Below are 16,469 nucleotides of genomic sequence, written 5' to 3'. Positions count from 1 at the left end.
TTATGTGACAGAGAAATGCCATAGGAGGAAAATGTTTTCCTGTAAAAATTCTTAAGACTTTATTTCCAATTTGCTTTAATCTGATTCTTGTTCAGTCATTCCTGCTCACCTTTTGTCCTCATATAAGTCTGTTCTTTGTGCTTTGAACAAGAGAATTTCCAGAAGACATGAGAGTCAAACAGTTCAGGAATATACTACGATGGTAAAGTCTAACCTCTTATTTTTTTTTGTCTGCTTTGTGATTGGTTGACAGAGGTGTGTGACAGCCCGCTGGTGTCCAATCTGCCGCCGTCGTCCTTCAGAAGCTCCTCCCAGCTGTCCAACAGCCACGGGCCGGGCTTCGCCAAGCTCAACAGGAGAGAAGGTGAGGAGGATGAATCTGAAATATACCTGATTTGCACTTCATGTGCTCACTTACATCAGCTGTGGCTTGGTAAAACCTAAATCATCTCTGTGTCTAAGCTGGGGCAAGACATGGGGGCTTTAGCAACTTTTTTTTTAATGAATCCTGGTGTCTGATTGGTCGGTGGGACCCGAGAAGGGGCATTTTCACTGTCACAGAACATATTTATTACCGCCAACTTACGCAATATTGTAAATGAGAGCAGCTGTAAGGTTTATTTTTTCATGTTGATGGAGCTAGGCTAATGACTCCCATAGACCTCAAGTCTTTATGCTAAGCTAACACAAAATGCTACTCATAGGAACTGAAGCATTGGAGGTACAGATATGAAAATGGCATCAAACATCTTGTCTGGGTAACTCGGAAAAGGGTTATTTTGCCCAAAATGTTGGAGTGTTCCTTTAATGTTAGAGAAGCACCTTGTGACTTGAAGGTCGCTGGTTGACGTGGGTTGAAGTCAATGAGCAGCGCTTTGCCCTCTGCGGCTGATGTGCCCTTGAGCAAGGTGCTTAACCTCCAAACTGCAGTGGAGCTGCAGCAGTGAAGACTGTCAGACAGCTCCCAGGTGTCAGTGTGTCCAACTGGATGAAAAATGCTGTAAGAAATATTCTGACAAAAGTTGTTACAGTTGTTTTTTACTGATAAAACATTGCTGATATAATATTGCTACCCCTCAACAGACAACAGATTAATATGAACCACCATCGAGGCCGAATGTTTTGTTATTAACATATGCTGTGTTGTCCCAATTTGAAGGAAGTTAAAAATTCAGCTGCTCTTGGAGAACAATCAATAAAGCTTTAATATTAAAACGCAGCACAGTTCAGCTGCACCTCAGGGCCCACATACCAATCAGACACCGGCTTTTTAAAAACAGAAAAAGCATTTCCTATCAGCCCATGCAGGAGGTGGTTCAGTGCTCCATTCCTTTAATTCCTCTGTTGCAGCCAAAGCAGCTTTTTTTTTTTCCTTTTTTTTTTTTTTTTTTTTTTTAAAGCTAGAACAATTTCTCTCTAGGAAAGCTGAAATTTTCCATATCTTTGGTGATTTTTGAGACACACACCTTGGAGGAGATGCAGATATTGTTGTCCTTTGTTATTCCAAACTGGATTCATGAATATAGTGAACAATGCGTCTTTAGTGTGTTGTTGCCTTTAGGCAGGCGTTGTTGCTACCACGGAAGGGAATTATGCATGGAAGCTACAGCCTAATGTAAATGACTTTGGCATCATTTTGTCTGCTTGTGGGGTTATTTTCAGGAGGAAATGTGTCTCCTAGAGCCAAATCTCTCCTCTGTTTTTTCAAGAAGGCTCTGCTATAGAGCGCTACTCACCTCAGGGAAGGAGAGAGAGGGAGAATGAGAGAGAGATAGAAAACAGGAGAGTGAGCAGTAGACGCCTCCCCTCTCTATTCCCCGTCGGTGTTGTATGTTGTGTGTATTGGAGGTTTATTCCAGAAGAATAAAGTGAACTGTGATCGGTCCTGTGCTGGAGGCTGATGTGAGGCTCTGACAAAGTGATGATCACCGTTTGTTTTGGAGCTTTCTGGAGGGATCGGGCTTTGCTGCTTTATCCCAACATCAAAGCCCAGAGCCTGCTGGGAGTGTGGGACGGGTTTAATCTGGATCTGAATGAGTTTCCCCACCTGGGAGCCTGCAGAGCGCTGTTCAAACCTCAGTGTGTTTGATGGTCGAGGCTGGAAGCAAACACTGTTTCTGCTGCTGCTCGGCAGCCGGCCTGCCTCCCCTGTTTGCTGATGTCACTTTGATTTGGGTAACAGAGGATCATGGATCTGAGCTCTCGCTTTAATATGCAACCATATGTTCTGCTATACCACATAAGAGCAAGTGTACTTCTGTCTCAGTACTGTTGATACTCTGACAAAATTATGTGTAAAGGAATAGTTCACCCAAAGCTGAAAAGTCTGTCATCATCTGCTCACTCTCATGTCAGTCAAAACACTGGTGAAGTGTTACGCTCTTTGTGACCCTTCTAAAAAATTAACATACACAGATCGAGAGCCCGCACTTTAGAGTTTCAAAAGGGCGAAAAGTGACAGTCCAATTGCTCCAGACCTCTTTTGCTGTGTAATACAAACGCTCTGAAACCAAAAGCCCAAAGACACTTTATTTACACTTTATTTACACTGATACTTAGTGTACTTATTACTCAGTGCTCACAAAAACCGTATGTGCTGCGTTAATGCTCTGTGCAACACATGATGAATAACATGATGAGTAGATAAACTGATAAATAAAATTAAACCAGTTTGTCTGCCAGCTTTTAAATCTGCTTTGTCGTCTAATAGGTTGGGTCTCCCTCCCTGAGCATGACATGTATAAAATGTGGCTGTGATATGGATAAGTTTTCATATTGGACACTCTTGTCTAGAGTGACTTAAATTGAGTAAAATGGTAATAGCCACATCTGTATGGAGGGATTATCATGAGGAAATTGCTCTCTCACTGTTGAGTGGCTATAAACCCAGCCTGCTATCCTGCAGGTGTAATGAAATTTTGTCATCTTCTATTAAATGTCTCCAGGGAACGAGGCGGTTTTTAGCCAAAGCGGCCGCAGATATGATAAAATATCACAGCTATGCACACACCCACATGTAAAACTCTGATTGAAACGATCACCTTTGGCTATGTTTTATGAATTCATTTTTGTTTCTGATCAAGATGTAGGCTACATTACAACACATTGTGCTTGTTAAATGATGCCTTCTCTTCCTCTCAAAACACCCCTTCTACTCAATCTCCCTTAAGATTTACTTACATTTCCCCAGTATTTCACTCTCACAAGATGATTGTACTTGAGGAATTTAAGTATACTATACTGTTGCAATATGAATAATGCCTAAAAAGAAGGTGTAGAAATGCTAAAGGAAAGATCCACCCAAAACATGGCTTCCTCAGTCACATTGTAACAACAGTGATGCTGGTGTTTTCCTCTAATTGAGCTTTATTCTAGTATCTAGTTGGTAGAATTGCCTCCTCACCTGTATCAACAATGCAAAGCTGACACCATCCCAGCTGTTCTCCGAAGGAATTGATGAATAAACGAACACCTCCATCTCATTTCCATCTCCTGCTGCTGCTGCTTGCAAATGCTCTGCCTCCACTCGTTGTTCTGCAGCTTCGCTCTGATTTAATTTACCCTCCAAATGAACAGAGGTTATCAGAGGCTTTGGGTATCACCTGCACAATATGGGCTGTAAACTTTATATTCAGTCGTCTGTCAGTGCAATGACATAATTTCACTTGTTTCCAAAAATAAAAATTCACCTTTGAAAGAAGCGTCATTATCACGACACAAGTTGAGTGATCAGCTTAATGTTGAAAGCGAATTCTCAAATTACACTACAGGGCGTTAAAACCAGTAAAATGATCTGAAGAGGTATTTTTCACTGCCTCAGTATGAACAAACGCACGTCACTGACCTGGCGTCCTTGTACCTTCCTCATCATTATGCACCATGCACGGGTTTCATCAAATGATACTACTTTAAAGTGTTTGGTGATTAAAATGAGCATCTGATTGTGAATGCTGTGCAGATTTTGCCGTCAGTGTCCCACAAGCGGAGGTCTTTTTATGCAGACGTACTTTAAGCAGATCAAAGATTCTAATTATGATTATGATTATACTCGTTACATTTAAATATATGTCGAATGAACGTTAAATGATTGGGATGAGGGGGGTGCTAGAGGAAAGGTCATGAGGTCACCCAAGTTGTCAGGGTGCATGCTCTGAGCACAGCGTGAATTTCATGGCAGAAAACAGACTTTAAAATATCAATTTTACATTTTGGCTGAAGGGTGTGGCTAGAGGAAAGCTCATGGTGACACCAAAATTTGCATATAGGCAGCACAACTGCAGCATGAACATGAACTCAGTAGATTTTGAGAAAGCAAATTTGCCATTTTGATCAAAGGTCTTATAGTCACCAAAAACAAGAAGAATCTTCTCTGGGGAGTATGAATACACACACCATATATCATGGCAATCCAATAATATCATTTTGTGATATCTTGTGTGCCTGAAGGTGGCGCAAGAAGAAAGGTCACATGGTCACCAAAATTGAGAGTTCATCCTCAGGCGATCCTTCCTCATTGTGGCCATCCTTGGACTCGGCTGCCAGTGGGGCAAAAATCGATAAAATGATTTCAGTGAGGATAACTCACGTATAGAAAATGTATTTATTAAAGTGTGACGCATGACAGTGAGTTTGACTTTGGCAGACTAGCTCTGCTTTATGCAAGCTGCTGCACACATTTGGTTGATAAATCTCTGCTGCATATACATCATTTTTGTAGGGATAAATGCAATCCCCCCCTGCAAGTTAAAAGCAGATCCAAGCAGGTGGAGGAAGATTAAAGCAGTTAAAGGGTTAAACGCTTAAATGCATGAGGAGCAGCGACGTGCCATTTATTCAGGGAACTCAGGGAGTGAGATGATGATTGGTTAACTTTGAAAAGTGCAATAGCCAGAAACCGACCTGCTGATGGCACGTGGAGAATTTCCCGACTGACTGAACTCGCTTTGCTCATTACTGACAGCTAGACGAGAGAAGGCACGAAAACAACTTCAGTGCAACTCTGCTTAAAAAGACACACAATCTATTTTAGCGTCACATTTTTTCCATCAACTCCCCATAAAAGCGCGCCGGCCTCACTCTGTGCAGTGAGAGCAGAAGAGCTGCTGTGGCTTTAACCTGATCAGGTTGATCACAGTGGAGGCTTTCATGGCTCTGAGTCTGACACCAGATGTGGATGAAAAGGCCTGATAGGCTATTGATTGGAGATGAATGTCCCTTTACCAGGAACCTGCAGGATGAATGACTCACTATTTCTGTCTCCCTGTGGCTCTTTTTGTCCTCTTTCTTTTTCATCATTTTGCTCTCTGCCTCTCACTTTTTGTCCTTCAGGTCTCCTCTGCCTCTCTTTCTCCCTCCCACCTTCTTTCCCTTTTCCCACCATCCTTCTTTTTGTTTTTTTTGTTTCATCTCTCTCATCTTCGTCCTTTCTCCGCCTCCACCCATCATTCTAATAATTTCTCTGTCTGTCTACTGTTTGTTCAGTCTGTAATTATTAGTTTTACTCCATCTTCAGTCACATTTGCATTGCTAACAACTAATTTAGCTGACTCTGTCTTCTTGCCAAATGCATTTACACAGCATTTCATTTAATTTTTCATTGGGCCACACTGACAGATATCAGAGAGGCCTCTACAGTTACACTGAAATAGACTTTAAAAGAATTACTGTGCCTCAGTAATTTCTAAAGGAATTGGTTATGAGGGTGGAATTAAATTTTAATCAGAAGCTGTTAGTTGGGACTGACTGACAACTAATCAGGTATTGATCTGCGAGCTCGGTCGGCCTCCATGACTTCCACAAAGTTCGACTGTGGAAGTGTTGCCCCACCTAAAAACCCCTTCCAGCACTATTGGAAATGTGTCCAGCTTCACCTGCAGGAAATATCTGGAGTTTTCCAGCCTGCTGCTGCTGTCAGCGCTGCTTTGGGCCCATTAGCTTCTCGTTCAGCCTCTCTGTCCGTCTGACATGTTATCAGGCTGCTGAAATTACCATCCAGACTCAGTATTCTCATGCAAATGATCAGCGCTCACTCCAGGCCGTGCACTATTAACAGCATGCCTGTACCCTGTCTCTTCAGATGCCCTTTCTATCCATCCCTTTAAGCTGCCTTTTCTTTCTGTCTGTCCATCTCTATCTTTCCACCACTCACCTTTTCTCACTACCTGCCCGTCTCTCTCTGTGGTGGCTGGTTTCTTTCTCCCCCTGTCTGTCTGTCTGTCTGTCTGTCTGTCTGTCCCCTCATGTCAGGTGGAATATCAGTGCATTATTGATGATCCAACAGTCTTTTCTTTAGTTATCTGTTCATCTGCTGCTTACAGTGAAGCCACAGTCCGGAGCAGCCTGGTGTCAGGCTCTGTTTCCCTTCAGCAGTGAAAGCAGGAGGAGAGCAGGTCAGGCTGCAGTCACGTGTTCAAATCCAGCACATGTGCATGTTTATATATAATAATAATAATAATAATACATTTTATTTGTTATGGCGCCTTTCATGGCACTCAAGGTCGCCTTACAGTAAAAAAAATAAATACAGAATACAGCAATGACAGAAAAAACACAGCATAAAAACATCACAGAAAACACAGCAAGAAAACATCATAGAAAATAGCATAAAAAGAAAACAGCATAGAAAAATACTTAATTGGACATTGTGACACCCACCCCACAATACAAACTACAACAACTATTTGTTCTATTGATTAAGGTACTGATTATATATATATATATATATATATATATATATATATATATATATATACACACATACATATACATATACCACAGACCCAAAAATACATACATACATAGATATAAAATGGAACAAAACAGTTACAGTGAGTAGGCTATCTTGAACAGGTGAGTTTTGAGTTTGGATTTGAACAAGGGAAGAGAGTCAATGTTACGGATGTCAGATGGAAGAGAGTTCCAGAGTTGGGGAGCAGAGCGGCTGAAAGCTCTGCTCCCCATAGTGCTAAGACGGGAGGTGGGTACAGAGAGGTGGAGGGAGGAGGAAGACCTGAGGCAGCGAGAAGGGGTGATGATACGGAGGAGATCAGACAGATAGGGGGGGGCGAGGTTGTGGATGGCCTTAAAGGTATACAGAAGGATTTTGAAGTTGATTCTGAATTTGACCGGGAGCCAGTGAAGCTGCTGGAGGACGGGAGTGATGTGATGAAAGGAGGGGGTTCTAGAAATGATACGGGCTGCAGAATTCTGGACCAGTTGAAGCTTATGGAGGGATTTGTGAGGGGCACCAAAGAGGAGTGAGTTGCAATAGTCGAGGCGGGAGGTGACGAGGCTGTGAACTAGGATGGCAGTGGAGTGAGGGGTGAGAGATGGGCGGAGACGGTTAATGTTGCGTAGATGGAAATATGAAGAGCGGGTTATGTTATTGATGTGAGAATGGAAGGACAGTGAGCTGTCGAGGATGACACCCAGGGCTCTATCTTGTGCCACCCGCTATCCGCTGCCACGACCCGCTACCCGCAAATTGCGGATTTAGGAACTTCCGCTATCCCTAAACGGTATCTTGCGCCACCCGCTACCCGCTCTCCGTTATGCCGACTGCATCATTTGCGCCTGGAGGTGCGTCGTGGGCGTGTTTCATGCGCTATCCCTAAAATTGCTATCTTGCGCACACACTTTAGGGAAAGCGGATAGCGGGTGGTCCTGACCACCCGCTATCCGCTATCCCTAAAGTTTGGGCTGTTAGGAGAGCGCGCCCAGGCGGCTTCAATGCGCGCCCCGACGGAGCCTCACCACACACACGGTCGGACTGATACCGGGACGCCGCCGGAATGGACTGAGTATATTACTCATATAGACTGTTTAGAGGAAAGACTGTTTTAATTGGACACTTACGCCAGCATGTTTTGTTGTTTTATCATAAGCCAACAGCTGTGCTATATTTTTATTTTTAATATTTTATTTGCCCAATCTACCTTGTCAATAAATTAGTTTACACATAGTTCCACCTCTGCCTCTTGTGTGTGTGTGTTGTGGCCGAGGATTTTACTCAATCAGTACAACCTTGTGACACGTCCACTTGGACACATGTGGCTCCACCTCCCGAATTAACTCGCCTATAATATAATATATCATATGTATATAGCCACCTTGCTTTAGCCTCAGTAGAAGCCCTGAGAAAATCTACCTCCCTCTCTCCATCGCGGGTTTAGGATATAGGATTTAGGATAGCGCATCCTGCCCTTAAAGGCAATGGCACCTGGCACACTGATTGGTTTAACTGGCGTAACGCCCAAAACACGCCTATCCATAATATAGCGGGTAGCGGAGGTGTTTTGCGGATAGCGGGAGGTGCACAAGATAGCAACTTTTACGGGGGAACGCCTCTTCCTAAATCCTAAATCCGCAAATAGCGGGTTTAGGGAGTCTGGCGCAAGATAGGGCCCTCTGGCTCTTAACCTGGGGGGAGGGGGACACTGTGGAACTGTCAATGGTGAGGGAAAAACTGTTGGCTTTGGATAAGGTGGATTTGGTACCGACTAGGAGGAGTTCTGTTTTATCACTGTTGAGTTTAAGAAAGTTTGAGGTGAACCAGGATTTAATATATATCATAATGAATAACAACATTAAATCTCCTAAATCTGGCCTATTAGTGGATTCGGCTTTCCCATATTTTGCTTCCGGTGTCTGAATATCAACAAGGTTTGATAAATATGTAGAACAGAATGAGTCCATCTCTAATGAATGCACTTTTGACATGTTTTGCTTTTATATCAGAAGCAAGAAGGGGACTGTAGCAGCAGGGCAGGCACAGTGACCAGAGGGGGCGAGGAGGCTCCAGGTAATGAGGTCGAAGAATAGCAATGCTGTGGCAAACAAACACTGTTGAACACACTTTTTTTCCTGGTCCATGTGGTTTCCTGACACAGAAAAACAGTGTGAGGGAAGTGTCCACACAGGCAGAGGCAGAGAGGTGATCGGTCCGGTGTGAGAAATACCCAACAAAGATCAGCGAATTAATTAAATGAATAAATAAATAAAACTTTGAATACCTTGACCTTGAACAGCTGCACAAGCCTAATGTTTTCAAATTTAAGTTAACAGTCTAAGAAAACCTATATATAATCTGAATGCATGTCTTTTATTGTAAGTAGCTTTTTCATTTTGGTTGGAGAAATAGTGATAATATAGTTAAATCAGTAGAGACTTATAAGAAGGAGAGAGAATGAGACATTAGAAGTAGGATTCAATGTATTGTGAGCAAGAGAAATGTGAGGTAGATTATTATTTTTATTTATCTATGTATGCATTGATTTATTTATTGTGAACCGGAGAATGCATTATGGGAAGTGATCCCATATGTTAGGGATCTCACGGCGTCCACTGATGAGGCGGTGACGTCAGGAAAAGCCACGGTGCTGAGATGACAGCTGAAATATGGTAAAAAGAGAGAACACTTTTAAAGTTTGACCGCCTAAAAGCGATTGGCTAAAGGGAAGCATGCCAGGTTGTGATTGGATGAATTGGATGAACAGGAGTGAGCTGCTGGAGCTTTAAGAGAGCAGGAAACTGTGCCTGTGACTTAAAGGCAGGGAGAGCTTTGCCTTCCCTTGATTTGACAGTGGAGCAGTGGGACAGAGCTACAGGCTGCCCTATTAACTCTAGTGTCGTGTGATGTAACCTCACAATGGCCACCATGGCAGCACAGGTCGCTGTGGCTTGTGTATTAAACAAAAAAAAAAAAAAATAAAGTTGCTTTCCTGCTGCTCAGACAAAGAGCAGACAATGGCGTTAGCGACATAATGTCTGGTGGTATTTAGGCTGGCTGTCTCTGTTTGCTGTTTAGATGGATAACTAACTCAGTGTGTGTGTTTGTGTGTGTGTGTACGTGCATGTGCATTCTCCCTCTTTATCTTTCTGTGCAAATGGGTGTGTCTCTATATGCTGTGTGTTCTCTTTGTGCATGTGTGTGTGTGTGCTCAGTGGGAAAGAGGCCAGCAGCCTCCTCCTTCAGAATCCGTCCATCTGGTGTTTGAGCTGTGAGGCGTCACTTTGGCCTGACACAGCACTTTGCTTCACACACACACACACACAGACACACACACACACACACACACACACACACACACAGTCCTGAATATGCCGCATCCTTACCTAACTCCTCCCCTCTCCCTTATTAGTCCTCTCTGTCTCTGAACACATAAAACCAGACAAACACCGACGGAGCTTCTCAATATCTTACACTAATAGTTCTTTATTGATCATATTATTTTGGGATCTTATTGTCATCCATACACTGAATTTTGACTCCTTACTGATGTTGCTTTGCGTAGGAAAGAACACCAACCAACTGAAAGTGTGTTTTTCTTTACAACTAATCAGAGCTGCACCACATCAGCTTTCATTTTCAATGGGAAATGATCTCCACCTGAGAATAGCCGATCAATATGTCGCAACACAGCCCATTATCGATGATATTTTCTATGTAAATGGATACAAACCCACAGGCAAAATGTACAAACACTCGATACATCACACCACAATCCCTTGATGATTGATGATATTTTGTGTGGGAAATGATATCAACCCACTGACGTGCTACACGGTCGATCGATAAGCGGTGTGTATGTTGAGGGACCCGCTGTGTGCCGTGTGCTGTTTCCCCGCTCAGGAGCTAAATCTGGTTTCTGAAAAGCATCTCAGAAATGAGGTCAAATGAGTGTTACGGAGGTCGTCACAAGCCTGACAGGACCTTCGATGCTCAGGGCTTTGCTGAACTGAGAAGACAATTTAATTAAAGGCAGTTTAAGATGCTGAGTTCTCATGGGGTTTCAGGGAAGAATTTAGCAAAATGTCAGTGTTTTCCCCACTGATTCATCGATTCAAGTGGACATGGGCAACTGGCGGCCCGCGGGTAACATGCGGCCCGTCGACATTCATTTTGTGGCCCCCAGGTGGATTTAAGAATGTGAAAAGAAATGATTGACTCTCATGCACCTTAAAGGTTGCTGCTTTCATTTTGGCCACTAGGGGGGAGCCACGTAGCTTGATGGCAGTGCCTGGAGGTCAGTCTCAGCCTGCAGGTGTTTATGCAATTTCACTAATTGCGTCTCGTCAGCGGAGGTCAGAGGTCACAACACGGGACCGCCCACCACGTTGTGACATGGAGGGCTAAAGAGGTCATGAGGAAAAGAAGAAATGATGACGGAGGCCATGTGTTTCCTCACAAACGGGAGACTGACCACCGGTTTACAGAGTTCACAGGTAGACTACAATGTTTGTGGGCTTGCAGACTGTATCTGTCTGTATAATGTCCATTAATAATGATTTATATTTGCAGTGCATTTATTGCTGCTATTTTTAAAATCAGATTATCAAAGTGCACGGAATGGAACCAACATAAAAAAAACTATCCAGCTATAATAGAAACTACAGCAGACTTCTACTTGTTGCCTCATTAAGGCCCATGCAGTGGAACAGAAATAACAAAAAACAATACAACAAATATGCAGTGAATATCCATAAAGAGGTCACAATAGTTGAATTAAAGTCATTTTTTTACATTTTCATGAGAGTAGAAGACACTAAATTGGAATTAAATGAACTTGCAAAGACAAAAATGTCACAGCAGCGCCCAAGCTGTTTGATTGACAGGTCAGATATTTTGCTAAGTGCAGTGCAGTAGCACCACAGTGATGAGCGCTTTGCAAGAAAGGAGACAGAACAGAGAAACAAAATCTCACATTCATTCATTTCCACTTCAACAATTCCCATCTACGTGAGTTCACACAGCTGAGCAGTGGCATCCCAACTTTTAAGCCGAAGTCCAGCATGGAGAGGCTGAGTGAATGTGGTCTGGACTCTGTGGAGGAGAGTCATGGTTTCAGAGACGCTGTAGAAGGACAGAATACCTGCTCTGTGATCCAGGTACACTCCCACTCTGGAGGACACAGGGAGCGGGATTTTAGTTTTGATTTTGTTGTGTCTGAAGTGACAGTTCATGTTGTAACAAAATAATGTCCAAGATTTGTCATTGAATCCAAATCCACATGCATCCCCGGTCCCTGTTCTGCTGATATCCATATATGAGACTGCTATTGAAACTCTACCCTTCCACTTCACCTCCCAGTAACAACGTCCAGTCAGACTCTCTCTACTCAGGACTTGCAACCATTCAGTAAATCTGCCTGGGTGACTGGGATATGACTGTTCTGTTGCCTTTCGTGTTGCTTTTCTGTTCTCCTTAGATAATGACAGCCATGTGTTTGCTGTGTTTGGATCCAGTGTGATGTGACATGAATTTTGTAAGAATTCATCTCTGGTCTTGGGCTCTGGTTGTGGCAGTAAAACATCCACTCCAGTCACTGTCAGTGAGATCTTGGACCATTCCTCACTAAGAAGGTCCTGTAGTTTCTCTCTCAGCTCCGACACAGCTGCAGTCACATCCTCAAAGAAGCTCAGAGGACGGATGTTGGTGCTGGGTGAGTCTGTAGATTCACTGAGACATGAGAGCGAGGGGTAATTATGTAGAAAATGGATGTGATCCTCTGTGTGTGAGAGCTGCTCCAGCTCAGCGTCTTTCCTCCTCAGCTCAGCGATCTCCTGCTTCAGCTTCTCCTGAACTTCTTCAGCCCGACTCACTTCCTCTTTCTGCTGGGATCTGATCTGCTGCTTCACATCAGACCTTCTTTTCTCCATCAAACTGATCAGCTGAGTGAAGATCTCCTCACTGTCCTCCACTGCTTTATCAGCAGAGCGATTGATCTCCTCCACCTCCTGTTGAAGCTCCTTCACGTCTTTCTCTGTGTCCTGGATTCTCTGCTGGATTTTTTGCCGACTCACCCCAAGCTCTTTCTGCCTCTCTTTCCTTTCTGCTGCAGCTGAGACTGTGTGGTGGCCTTTATGTTCATCCATTGAGCAAAGAGAACAGATACACTGCTGATCAGTACGGCAGAAAATCTTCATCACCTCATTATGATTAGAGCAGATGTTCTCCTGAAGCTGCTTGAATGGGTTTACCAGCTTGTGTTTTTCAAAGGCAGGGGATTGATAGTGAGGCTGGAGGTGGTGCTCACAGTAAGAGACCAGACACACCAGACAGGACTTGAGGGCTTTCAGTTTCCTCCCAGAACAGAAATCACAGGCCACATCTCCAGGTCCAGCGTAGCAGAGATCAGGAGGAGCAGCTTGAAGTCCCATCTTCTTCATTTCCTCCACTAACTCTGCAAACATGGTGTTTTTCACCAGGACAGGCCTTGGTGTGAAGGTTTGTCTGCACTGTGGGCAGCTGTAGATTTTCTTTTGTTCCTCTCCATCCCAGCAGTCTTTAATACAGCTCATGCAGTAGCTGTGTCCACAGGGAATAGTCACAGGATCCTTCAGCAGATCCAGACAGATGGAACAGCAAAACTTTGCCGAGTCCAACTGAAATCCTCCCTGCGCCATTTCCCCTCTCAGTCACAGTGAACGTCTGATAGTTTCACTTTCTATCAACAGATAAGAGTTGTGCTCCGATCCAAAGCAAACATCAGCTTTTCCTCACAGTCATTGGCTGATCTGCTCTAAACGGGCTTGTCGGCTCTTGTTCTTCACACTGTGTTGTTTCCACTTGTCTTTAAACTGTCAGATCTGAGAACCAGGAAATATCTGGGCAGAACATAACTCGTAATGTTTGAGGTCAGACAGAAGTGGGAGGGGTTCAGCTGCTGCTTCACTCTAGGAAGAGGAGTGGTCTTAAAGAGGCAGTGTGTGTTGTGCCCTCATCTCCTATAGTAGATGAAGATTATGACAAAATCTAAATGAAACCATCTCACTGGACTATTGAAAAACCATTTCTGTTCACAATGCACAGTTGAAACTCACACTGCACATAAGAGAAATCCCATTGTTTGATATTTTTTGCATTAATGACCTGCAGCTTCATGTCATGTAGAGCTGATCAAATAAACAAGCAAACAATCATAATCAGAAAAAAAAGACAAACTATTCAGGGGTTGACATTAATGTTTATACTGCATGTCTGAATATCTATACTGACTACAAGTATTCAAGGGCGTAGGTCTGATTTTGACATTGGTGGGGACATAAAAGTGCTTCAAGGCGGCGCCCCTGAAAGTTGATGTTTTTTGCATTTATTACTGCAACTTCACATCATGTAGAGCTGATCAAATAAACAAGCAAACAATCATTATCGAAAAAAAAATATTCAGGGATTGACAATGTTTATACTGGATATCTGAATATCTATACTGACTACAAGTATTTCATAATTCTGCAATGTTGTAAGTTAAAGGCAACTAAAGAAAGACAAGCAGGCAATTTAACAGAGTTCTCGTCTTTAGTGCAACTGTGCATCATACTGTACATCAACAACATCATACATAAACATAAATAAAATGAAATAAAATATAATAAATGTTTGACACTAAACACCTAAATACAAACAGATTAGTGTCCATTGCCTTGCTCTTATTTGAAAAAAATCTCTGGGTTGTTGAGGCTCTACAGTTCTATAACCTTGACATTTTAAATCATGGTTAGTAAAAATGGATCATTCCTGCTTCCCCAGAGACTACAGGCCAATGTGCCTGATAAAAGCTCTCATTTCAAAGAACCATGCTGAGCTATTGTTATAACTGCCACCTGACAAAATAAATTGAAGAAAAACATCAATAGCTTAGTTGACTATTATTATCACCATTATTATCAACTACACATCAGCAATATAATAAATAAAGTGGGCCTATTTTCTTGGAGTAACTTCCACTTTGGCTTCTAAAGAAATTTTTTATGTCCACTTTAATTTTTTTGGGGACCCATCCTGGCTGTGCCTTATTACCAATCACACACACACAAACACAGAAACAAATGTGAACATAAATGCAACCACTGATATGAAACTCAGTCCAGCTGACATGACACAGCGGGGACGGCCAATCACACGTTGGCAAGAAACAGCAGAGCCAATCGATGAGCGTTATTAGGTTTGAGGCGGGACTTCAAGCAGAGAGCGACTGTTAACCCTTTGTGTACCATAAGAACTGACTGGACACTGACGGACAGTGTTTGTATTGGTAGGGACTATACAGTAGTGGCTGGATGTTGGTAGGGACGTGTCCCTGGCCTAAGCTGCCCCAAAGTATATATATACATATATTATTATTTTTTTTAATTAAAAAAAATAAATAAATAAGGAAGGAAGACCAGATCTCAGTTTATGGACTTAATATTGTATTCACAGTTTATACTTTGCATTTTGTAAATTTTCAGTCATTTTCCACACCTTAATGTCCTGGTTGTATTTTTCAGATGTGGGTCAGTTCAGTGTGTGATATATTCTGATGGTGGCCGAGCGATTTCACCAGCAACAAGGCCGTGTCACGCTGAAGGTTATTCTTCTGAAATGACAGCAGCTGGAAAAACCACATGAAATCTGTCTTTGAGTGTGTATGAACGCCAAACAGCAGGTTGTCCCACATTTTATGAAATTCCCACACTTTCTCATTACTTTTCCAGACTTCAGGCCCCTGAAGGAAATCCTGTTTTTTTTTTTTTCTTGAACATGATCAAAAACCCAATCTCACTATTAAAAAGAAACAAATGATTCAGAGTTTGAAACGGTCTTAAAGTTTAGTTTTCCATATAAAGACTGTCTTCCATGACAGACATTGATTAACTGATTGATTGATTGATTGATTGATTGACTGGCACATTGAACTTGCAGTGCATCCATTTACATTGTCCTTCAGTCCATCCATCTGTACATCCACTTTATTCCTTCATGTCTGCAGCTAAATTTGCATCATGGTTGTTTCGGAGTCTTTTCATCTGGACTAGTTTTCCCTCTTCGGTAACTCTGGTGCTTGCAGGTAATTTTACTTTTGGTTGCTGCTCCAAACATGAAGACGGCACTTCTATGTATTTTGAGGGCCAAATCAACCACGTTATTCTGAGATATTATTTTCACATTTTCTCCAGCAAGCTTTACAGACTCCTTGGAATAAAAAAATTGTGATCATTGAACAAGCAGAAACCAGAAACCCATTGTTTCAAAAACAAACTTATGATTCAGTTTTTGGAAAAAAAAATAAAACAGAAGAAATACTATGTTGATTCATGGAAGTGTCTTTTTATTAAATATTATAAACATTCACTTTGTAGACACATCCAGTCACTGGAACCTGGTCCATGATTCTTGTTGTTTCCACCTCAATATGAACTTTATCCACACCATCAGTCTGTTAAAGCAGCATGTTAGCACTGTGGAGGAACATTATAATATAATAAACAATGTTGATATTTGCATTATGGATGTATATAATTAAAAATTATGATTTCAACATGATAGGAAAAACCTCAACATGTTGCCAACTATTTTGCGATAATGACTTTGCCATAAGTTTGAGGCTCATGCAGGGAAACACAAACAGAAAAAAAAAATACCACAGCAAATATGCATAGAAGAAAAGAACCATGTAGATTGCACAACAGCTTCATGTGAAGAAAGGTTT

The 16,469-nt window shown here is 42.4% G+C and overlaps 2 protein-coding genes across 2 annotated transcripts in view; one reads left to right on the top strand and one right to left on the bottom strand.

Moving 5' to 3' along the window:
* Window positions 1-249: 249 nt before the first annotated feature.
* LOC115375905 (contactin-associated protein-like 4) overlaps window positions 250-16,469 on the top strand; it is a gene marked incomplete at its 5' end in the record, with an annotated part of 181,956 nt that continues 165,736 nt past the window's right edge. Inside the window, one exon of the mRNA XM_030075499.1 lies at window positions 250-364. Within this exon, the coding sequence (XP_029931359.1) occupies window positions 250-364 (115 nt within the window). The remainder of the gene's footprint in view (window positions 365-16,469) is intronic.
* LOC115375914 (tripartite motif-containing protein 16-like) lies at window positions 11,686-13,422 on the bottom strand. The gene has a single exon (XM_030075515.1). The coding sequence runs from the start codon at window positions 13,402-13,404 to the stop codon at window positions 11,734-11,736; it is 1,671 nt and encodes a 556-aa protein (XP_029931375.1). The 5' UTR covers window positions 13,405-13,422; the 3' UTR covers window positions 11,686-11,733.

This window comes from Myripristis murdjan, chromosome 17 (assembly GCF_902150065.1).
Source record: "Myripristis murdjan chromosome 17, fMyrMur1.1, whole genome shotgun sequence".
In the NCBI taxonomy this organism is placed as follows: Eukaryota; Metazoa; Chordata; class Actinopteri; order Holocentriformes; family Holocentridae; genus Myripristis; species Myripristis murdjan.
The sequence above is the reverse complement of the archived record's forward strand: the minus strand, read 5'-3'. Positions and strand labels throughout refer to the sequence as shown.

What these genes read in the sequence shown, in the direction of transcription:
- LOC115375914 (XM_030075515.1), bottom strand. Translation starts at nt 13,404, where the DNA reads ATGGCGCAGGGAGGATTTCAGTTGGACTCGGCAAAGTTTTGCTGTTCC.